Below are 9,574 nucleotides of genomic sequence, written 5' to 3'. Positions count from 1 at the left end.
GTTTGTTTGTTTGTTTTGTGGGGGTTTTTTTTTTCGCTTGTTAGCAGATGAAACCAGAAGTAAAATCAGAAAGTTGCGCTGAAGGCCTTTCATGAGTGCCCTCCCCTCCACCCCCCCCCCCACACACACACACTTTCTGACTTTCAAGAACGTGCAGTGCCAGCCGTGCTACATACTCCCAAATGTCCACTAAATTTATGCGTGATCTTAGAATCGTGAGAAAATAATTTGTCCCATAATATAGATACAACGAATTCCTACAAATGACTTTACGCAGGTGTGAATCCCACTAATGATAAAGAAGCCTTGTGTTTATATTCTCATCAGCTTCCAGCATGCTTTGCGGCGCCTCGAGCAGAGAACTCGCTTTAGTGTTTGTATATACAAACTTCAAATTCCCGAAACTTGAAGTTCTAAGTTCATTGACCATATTTGCCAAAGATTTTTTTTAAAAGAAAATTCTTCAACAATCCATTAAAAAAAAAAAAATCCGGATCACTCAAATTTAATCATCTGAGCCTTTGTGTCATTTTCAACTTTTCCGAAAGTTTCATCTAAATCTGTTCACTACCTTTTGAGTTATTTTGCACAATAGAAAAACAAACAAACGCCGACAAAAACATAAAAAACCTCCCTGGCGGAGGTAACCGGTGCGTCATGAATGAATTGCAAAATACGTAATTGATATGAAAGGTTCTTATGAATAGATAGATAAATAGACAGATAGAGATAGATAGATAGATAGATAGATAGATAGATAGATAAATAGATAGATAGATAGATAGATAGATGGATGGATATATAGGTAGATGGATATATAGATAGATGGATGGATATAGATGATAGATAGATAGATGATAGATAGATAGATAGATAGACAGATAGATAGATAGATGGTAGATAGATAGATAAATAGATAGATAGATAGAGAGATAGATAGATAGATAGATAGATAAATAGATAGATAGATAGATAGATAGATAGATAGATACTCATGATAGATAGATAGATAGAGATACTCAGTAAGATATTCCTAGAATCAAAATTGGGTTTACAGGTTATTACAGTAACTGCACAGCAGTGCTAATATCGCGCATCGTACTGAGCAATGCTGGCGACTTGACAGTGCGTTTGGGCTATTTTTCGAGCAAATTCGAGATCTTGTGTCGTTTCGTGTAACAGCATGTAGGCTGGATCGGATTCTAAATGCAACAGATCTGTGAGCGAAGAACGCGGAACGGCCATAGAATGTGTAGTTAATGGGTAATCCGATGCACACGTACACATCACAGGGTGTGAAACGTGTGAAACATGGCGAAATTCGAGTACGACGAATCTGGTGGAACTTCTCTCTATTTTCTTGTTTCCTTCTATGCACTGGTGTTATTTCCCTTGACGTACTACTTGTGGCCTTCAAAACAAAAGAAAGGTAAGTAAACGAATTAAAGGTTTAGGACATGATATCCAGGAGTTCGTAAAAACAGTCAATGATTTGCTTGCCGTATGGAGCGTGTATTCCCACGCCGCGGCGCACCAGTGAACTCGTAGGCCTATCGTGCACTGCTACAGTAAATTTACCTGCCTGCGCTGCGCCTGCTTATTTGTAGCAGCACGTACAAGTACGTAGCGCCAGCTGCTCAATGACAATTGAATGTGCTAGAAAAATAGAAGTTGTCCAGACCACGTAGACTTTCTTTTTTTATCTAGACTGTAGTGATGATGTAGAATCTAGAACACTGTACTGACGATTAATTAGTTGGGTCTAGAAAACTACGTCTATCGCAATAACTGTTGTAAAGCCCGGTAAAGGCGTATGAAAATTGTAACCTAACGCCGATGTTACAATTTGCTTACAAATCAATGTATCAATCATCATGTATTATTCATTCATGACTTGATCATCAGTTGATACGGATTCGGAGTCTTCTGGAGATGTAAACTTGTATTCATGTAACCGTTAAAGCCAAGAATAAGATGCACAGATCTGGATCTGGATGTGATACAGGGAGTCAGTGCAGGACCTTTCGGTATATTAGGCACTGGTTGAGAGAGGGCGCATGGTACCACTTCTTTAGTTGAATCGAGCCGAAGATGACTTTTCTCAAACTTTGCTTTGAAAACTTCAGGTGATAATGCTATTGTATTGACGACTTCGGTGGGTAGCTGATTTCAAGCAAGAGTTGTTTTCACAAAAAAAAGAAAAAAGAATTTTTCAGTTGCTCTGTTTTACAATGTCTTTACTGAGTAACACTTTGTAACGTTACAGTGAATGCTCACTGTACAAAACCCTCAGTAACAGCTTCCTCACCAAGTGGCCAAAGCGATGGAAAACACACCTCACCAAAACTGCAATACCACCCGAATGCTTCACCAGACTCACTCTTCTTGGATCTTGCTAACTCCACTATCTCCCTCTCTGACTGGAAAAACCCCCCTCTGTCATCTACACGACGTACTGTGAGCAGACTTACAATGTACTATGGTGTACAGAATCATGAACGACCTTGTTGCAATCCATCCAGATACATTCTGTACAATTAACTCATCTAAACCCAGGAAAAATCATGACATGTGCTTCCAAACATACCGCCCTAGGGGCAACATCGACAAATTTGCATTTGCCCAGAGACAGAGTGGCAGAGATCCATACCCAAGTGGAACAAATTTCCAAGCTCTGTAGTTTGCGCAGTCTCACCTGAACAGTTCAAGGAACTCTTAATGACCCACCTCCTCTTATCGTGCACACAAGTTATATGAACATCTTCGTGATAGGCTGCATTATATAGCCCTTTGAAGATTAAAGAAGAAGAAGAAGAAGAAGAAGAATCTCACAGACAATGAGTGATACTTTCAAAATAACATTTTTTTTTTCCCACAGCATTCAAGAGCAAAGCAGCTATTAAAAGTTAAGGGCTTCTTAAGTCCTAATTTTCCCTGGCCATCCACCATTAATGCACCCCACTCTCATCCAGTATAGTAAGTCTACTTCTCATCGACCACCTATTTTTAGATCGATCACCCTCGCGCAATGGCTTTCTCGCCTATAAAAATAAAGAATACGCGTGGGATGGGGTGCAATACGCTGGAACATTCGAACATGAATACAAATCAAGAAAAATTAGGGGGACACAGGTAAATAACCAGAGGAAACAGGAAAAAAAAGAATTGAAGAAAATCCTCATTAGTAATACACATAATTATTGTTAACACATAGTTGTCCATTCACTAGATTTACGTGCTTTTCAACGGGAAAACGGGCGGTCGGTTTAAAAAATGAGCTACCACGGGCGCAAGGAAAAAACCTCCTGTGTGTTTCTCACCGAGATTTACGTGCGTAGGATACGGAGCGACAATCTGAGCATGGGGTAAGGATCTGCGGTATTTTCTCCCAAAGTGAGACGAAATTGAGGTAAATCTGTTGAATATTTTCGGTGAAATGGTGGTTACAAATAAAGGCGGTCGTTGAGTAGTAGGTCCAACCATACAGTGTATGCCAAGCCACTGCCGTTTCACTAGCACTGCATTGGCCTTGGGGCGTTGGACAGTAACCAAGAAGAAAGAAGTATGAATCTAGATCTGCCTGGCCAGTCTATAGAGTTTACCCTGTCTGTGCAGTGTGATTTACCCTCCGCCCGGCCATCCACAGAAAAGGCTGGCGGCCTATAGCCCCAGTTTTTGATCAGAATGCTCAAGTACTGAATGAGACTGAAATATATGTTCTGCCCTTTAGAAAAGCAAGCAGCCCATAATTCAACCATAACGGCATCCAAAATTTGACTGCCACTTACAAAAATCTACACTTTTACGCGCACTTCAATTTTGGCACGGGGGGTCAAACCTTGGTGCAGGTTTTTTTACCTTCACTCACAAAGACTGGAACTGGAAAAATGCAGAAACAGTAAATTAGTCAGGCTTCCAAGTCTATCCTTTCTGTGTGATTACATCTACCCATGTAGCCTACTTCACTGATTACCTGAATTATGTGAATTACTGTACCTATGATAATGCCTAATAAGTCAAAGACTTGTAGAGGGCCATTCAAAGGATTCGATCCTTAGCCTGAGGAGTTCAATGTGATGTATCCACAGGTGGTCAATTTATACAATTAGGGCCCCATTTTATCAAAAGATAAAATCAATTTTAAATTTCCTTACTACACACAGGCTGCCTATTAGACTCACAGTTGAAATCAACTACATGTATATTTGTAATAAATTTTAACTTCATAAAACAGGGCCCTGGATTAAATTAATTAGAGACACTACTCTGTTTCCAGTGATCATTGAGTTTAGACTTGAAGGTGTTAACTGGTGTTGCCTTTTACAGTATCAGCACAAAGGCTATTCCAAGAATACATTGCTCTGGCTGAAAGAGTTTAACCTCTTACTAGTGCGATGTGATAGGCACATCTCAGACACAAGTTTACGGTCCGAGTACTTTGTACATTAAAGGTTCTGTTTACCTTTTGGAGCAGTGATTTAAAGGACAAGTTCACCTTCAAATACATGTGGATTGAGTGAATGCAGCAATATTTATAGTAGAACACGTCAGTGAAAGTTTGGGGGAAATCGGACAATCCGTTCAAAAGTTCTGAATTTTTAAAGTATCTGTACAGTCACTGCTGGATGAGAAGACTACTACAGTGTATGATGTCACATGCATACAACAATATAGGGAAAATATAAAGAGAATTTCACAACATTTTACTTTTTGAAAAAAGTGCACATTTTCTTGACTCGTCACTGACGTATGTTAAGGGTAATATTATTCCCCATTGCCTTCTGAAAGAGGGAAGTCAAGAGTTCTTTTTTATATTATGCAAGAAAAATTAAAATATGGTGAATTTTCTTTATATTTTCTTTGTATCGTTGTACACATGTGACATCACACGCTGTAGTAGTCTTCTTATCCAGCAGTGACTGAGCAGAAACTTTAAAAATGTATAACTTTTAAACAGATTGTCCGATTTTTCTCAAACTTTTGCTGATATGTAATTAATATTGCTGCATTCGTTCAATCCATGTGTCTATGAAGGTGAACTTGTCCTTTGAAAAATGTTCAAGATATCACTTTTGATGCATATACATGTATGTGTAGGTCAGTTTTAAATCACAAAACATCCTACCATATATTTTTTTTTTTCAATAAAGCCTAAAATATAATAAGGAGATACCCATCACTATTTTTCTCATTAAACCATAACTGTAGATGGTTTAGTCTGGAAACATTTTTATTATAACTATTGTTCACATTTTGTATATTTAACAATACTTATCATCGATTGTACTGGTTCAAATCTTTACATCTAGGTTGTTTCTATCCCTAATTCACATTTTAGAACTATTTCGAAGCAGTAATGCTGGGTTTTTGTTTCATCTGCAAATGATAAATTATGCCTTTAAATGCAGCCAAAGTTTTGTGCAAGTACAATTGTACATTTGTAGGGATTCTTGGCACAGCATATTGATCATCAGTTCAGCTGCAGTAACATTCATTTGGCTCTCTTTGCATACCAACATGACTCGTCAATTATTGAATTTTGCATCATTGTTTGTTTGCTGAAGTATTGGTTCATCTGTAGCATACATTGTATTTGGGACAGCTTTAATTGTCCACCAGATACATGTACACTGTGTACCACTGTAAGTCGCATGGAATTGTTTCACTCCATTTGTCATATCATAGCCTGATAATATACAGTAAATTGATTTGGGACTTCAAAGGCCATAGATTGCATTTGCTTGAAAAAAGAAAAAAAATGTGTATATAATATGTGACCCACTACTTTAACAAAAGGATCCGAAAGTCGGGGGGAGCACAATTTTCTGAAAATGACATGACATTCCCTCACTCTTCCACTTTATTGTCATATATGACACGACTCATAAAAGTACACAATTGAACTTGGTTGCGGAGATATCAATGATTTTATTAGCGCGTGTCAAGTGGTAGAAGAAATCAGAGTTTCGAGAAAAACTCCTTGAAAGTTTTCCTTCCGACGCTAACATGATCAAGGGGAGGCAAGACAGTTTTCACCGCTTGACAATAGAAGGTACGGTGTATGCTCCTAGCGACCTCCGCGATGTTCATTCGAGCTTAACGCCAGCGGTCTACGCACGACCAATCAGTAACCAGGATGATAAGCACTGACCAATGAGATCACTCCCCCGTTACTATGGGCGGAGTCTAGCTGCGGCACTAAATCCAAATCTTTGGACACGTTTCTGTTCCGTTGAAAGTTGGAAAATCATGGCCCAGAAAAACACTATTTTCTTGCCTTTCCTTTGTTCATTTAGCTTCGAAATTTCAGCAGATGATAGAAGGTACATTAGACTACAAGATTATGTCAAAAACAGAAATCCAAATGTTTTGACGGATTTTGATGATCTGACTTCAAACTTGATTTTCTCAGCTCACCAGTCAGCGACTTAAGGATCTTTTTGTTGTACTAGCAGGTCACATATACATACATACAATTACCTGTGGTCAAGTGAATGTGGTGTTATTATTTTAGGATACATTGTACTTTGCCTTCTCAGAATGCCCTGGTCACATCTGATGAATACCTACATTTGTACCTGCTTTGAAAATTGTTCATTCTTTCACCTGACTAAAGTATGTTAATGAGAATTTGTTTTGTTTACGTGCATATCAGCTTTCACTATATATAATGATTTTTTTTTTCAGTTACAATTACTGCAAGGTTGTTACAACAAGTGTGTCGTAAAGAAAGGTCATGATGAAAAGTACAATTTCTTGCAACAATTACAGTAAATTCAACATTAAATCCTGTAGATATCAAAAGGTCTATGACAAATTGGCTCAGAGTTTACTGTATACATAGTCTTTGTATATATCACAAGAGACAGAAGGAATAGGAGGAGGAGCAGCAGAAAATATCAACTTCATACAGTGTAAAAGCGAAATATATGCATTCACATGGAAAATTATTGATTTTTTTCAGATGACCCTGAGAAGGCCAGGAAGGCGTGTCATTGTGACCCGTGCGAGTCGAAGAGAGCCCAAATTCATGCGCCAACACCGTCTAGCACGCTAAAAAATGTCTTGAGGTGAGTAATACAGTAGTTCTTGGTACGTCATAACATGACAGTTCTTATTAGTTTTAAACTCTTGCTTTGATAATCTTGGCCTCATTCAATCTCAGTTTCTGTCATCAAAAGTATATACATGTGCATGCATACCTCAAAAAGTCCTACAATACTTGAAAGGTAGTAAGTGGATTTTTAAGTTTAGTGTGTGGTCCCAAAAACAAAAACAAAAAAACCCACTTGAAGCTAATGTTGCAGAATTGTTCTTCCCACAACACAGTGATTTTAAAGGAGACATGTTACAACACATACAGGCTGTAAAAGATTTAGGTTTTAACAACAATCTCTTCAAGTACAAACATGCACACACACACACACACACACACACACACACACACACACACACAAAGGATACAATTGAAAGAAAGAAATTTAGAGTGTGTTACAATTTATATTTGTCTGACTGTCTGTATCCATGTCTGTAGAATTGATTGTATCTTACAATGTATCTCCAGTAATATTTTTTCTTGATCTGTGAATAGGTACAAATGCAGTCACCGAATCAATTTCCATTGGGATACCTATCCTCTGCAATACCAGTTGCTTATAACATAAGTAAATATAAATAAGTAAAACTTATAAGTATAAATAAGTAAAACTTATTTATATTTATTTTTTCCTAAAATGTAGTAACTGTCTTTGCCATATTTGTCAATAAAGGTCTTTACAATTTGTGCTCTTGAAGCTTCAGACAACAACATTCATGTACTGTACAGTATATCCTTGAAAAGGGAGAAATACAGGAAGTACAGTGTACACTTTTTTACACCAAGCGCACTGCATAGCAGTCAGGCCACGAGTATTCAAGTTTGAGATAGGAGCATACAAGTGTCCTTCAGTGTAGTAGGAAGAAGTGCCAAACACTTGTATGTGGGCCTGTGTTTGTGTATGAGTTTGAGTGTTTGTGTGAGTGATTATAGAAGGCGGAGATTAGGGAAGAGGGAGAGGGATAGAAAGAAAGAAAGATATGAAAGAGAGAGGAATTGTTATCGTGTGTGTGTGTATATCTGTGTCAGTGTGTGTGTGTGTATTGTGTGTGTAAATGAAAAGTTACACCACCATGAAGAAGGCAAGAGGTATACAGAATGTTTCCTTGCCAAACATGGAAGAAAGAAACTTTAACCTCTTTGTATCTTATGCCCCACTTGCCCAGCATGTACAAAAAGTGTGTATGCCCCACTTGCCCAGCATGTAAAACATACTGAGGTAACACTGTGAGATCCGTGTTCTGTTGTATAATTTCAGTAAACAGTGACTTTACTGTTGGCTTCAATTAATATATCATGAATGATTGAATCCGATTAAATCCTAAATGATTAAATCAGATGAAAGGAATAACAGAGGTTCTGTTTGGCTGATATTACTTGATTTGTTAGAGTCAGCTTCAATAGGGTGAGAATTTACACTGTAAATATGACATCCATGAAACATAGAATCATTAATAGCAGGATCTCTGCATTTTTGTCTTGGGTACAAGACACTTTAAGTAGTTTGTATAACCTGATTTGTCTGTATTTAAAATTGTTTGTGACATTTTTTGTTTGTTATTCAAGAAGTGTTTTGTGTTATTTGTTGCTTTCAGCTAAAGCTATCTGTATAGAAGAAGTAAAGACAATACAACCTGCATTCATTAAAAAGAAAAAACAAAACAAAACTAGTTATTATCGACGTAATGTGTAGTTTCTGTAGGCAATTTTGAGATGTCTAGACTCTATGCATTTATATGTACACGTGTAATTCAAACAAGCAGTAATGTGACCTTGCTCTGTTGACTTTTGTTTTTTCTGGTTTTTTTTTCCAGATGGCTATTCTTAATTATAGCATGGGCAGTCTTTATTCTATTGGCTCTGAGAGCGTCGCAAGTGGAGAGGGACCACATTGAATATGATCCCTTCGAAATTTTGCAAGTTGACCGGGTAAGAGCTTATAGTTGTATTGCATGCTGCGTACACAGTGAACTTCCTGTCCTATCAAGGGCTTGTTAATATGTGGCGGAATCTTTGTCATGATTGTCTTGGTAAAATGTCAGTCAGTGATAAAGGAATTCATCACAAGGAATTCATCACAAAAGTTGCACTTTCTCTGGATGCTAGACTCTCATGAAATGGCACATCTGCAGCCCACTGAATTGACAAAGTGATAATGTGAAACTATGATAACAATTTCAAAATGAAGATCATATTGTAAGAAAAGCTGTTGGATTTAGGAGTTCTTGGACTTTTTTCATGTAATCATTCATAAATTGTGAGAATGTGACAAAGAATGTAAAAATACTTCTGTGTTACTGACATTGCCTGTATTTTGTTCACCAATTGGCACCTTTTCTTACTGGCTTTATATGCCAATTAGCACAGGTGATCTGAAACTAACATTTGCCAAAAGAAATGGATGAGATAATAATCCTCCTAATATCCCCTTTGTACTATAATTGGCTTTCCAGTGGCCCTTGGACATACAGTATTCTA

At 37.6% G+C, this 9,574-nt stretch overlaps 1 protein-coding gene across 1 annotated transcript in view; it reads left to right on the top strand.

Annotated features, from left to right (window-relative positions):
- The first annotated feature begins 1,298 nt into the window (after positions 1 to 1,298).
- LOC139717541 (translocation protein SEC63 homolog) overlaps positions 1,299 to 9,574 on the top strand; it is a 34,315-nt gene continuing 26,039 nt past the window's right edge. Inside the window, exons 1-3 of the mRNA XM_071629050.1 lie at positions 1,299 to 1,429; positions 6,965 to 7,070; positions 8,911 to 9,025. Coding sequence (XP_071485151.1) covers positions 1,312 to 1,429; positions 6,965 to 7,070; positions 8,911 to 9,025 — 339 coding nt within the window. The 5' untranslated portion in view covers positions 1,299 to 1,311. The remainder of the gene's footprint in view (positions 1,430 to 6,964; positions 7,071 to 8,910; positions 9,026 to 9,574) is intronic.

The sequence above is a fragment of the Diadema antillarum genome, unplaced genomic scaffold, assembly GCF_040938485.1.
Source record: "Diadema antillarum isolate AM-2024a unplaced genomic scaffold, OU_Dant_1.0 scf00000076, whole genome shotgun sequence".
Taxonomy (NCBI): domain Eukaryota; kingdom Metazoa; phylum Echinodermata; class Echinoidea; order Diadematoida; family Diadematidae; genus Diadema; species Diadema antillarum.
Note: the sequence above shows the minus strand (reverse complement) of the source record. Positions and strands in the feature narration are given on the sequence as shown.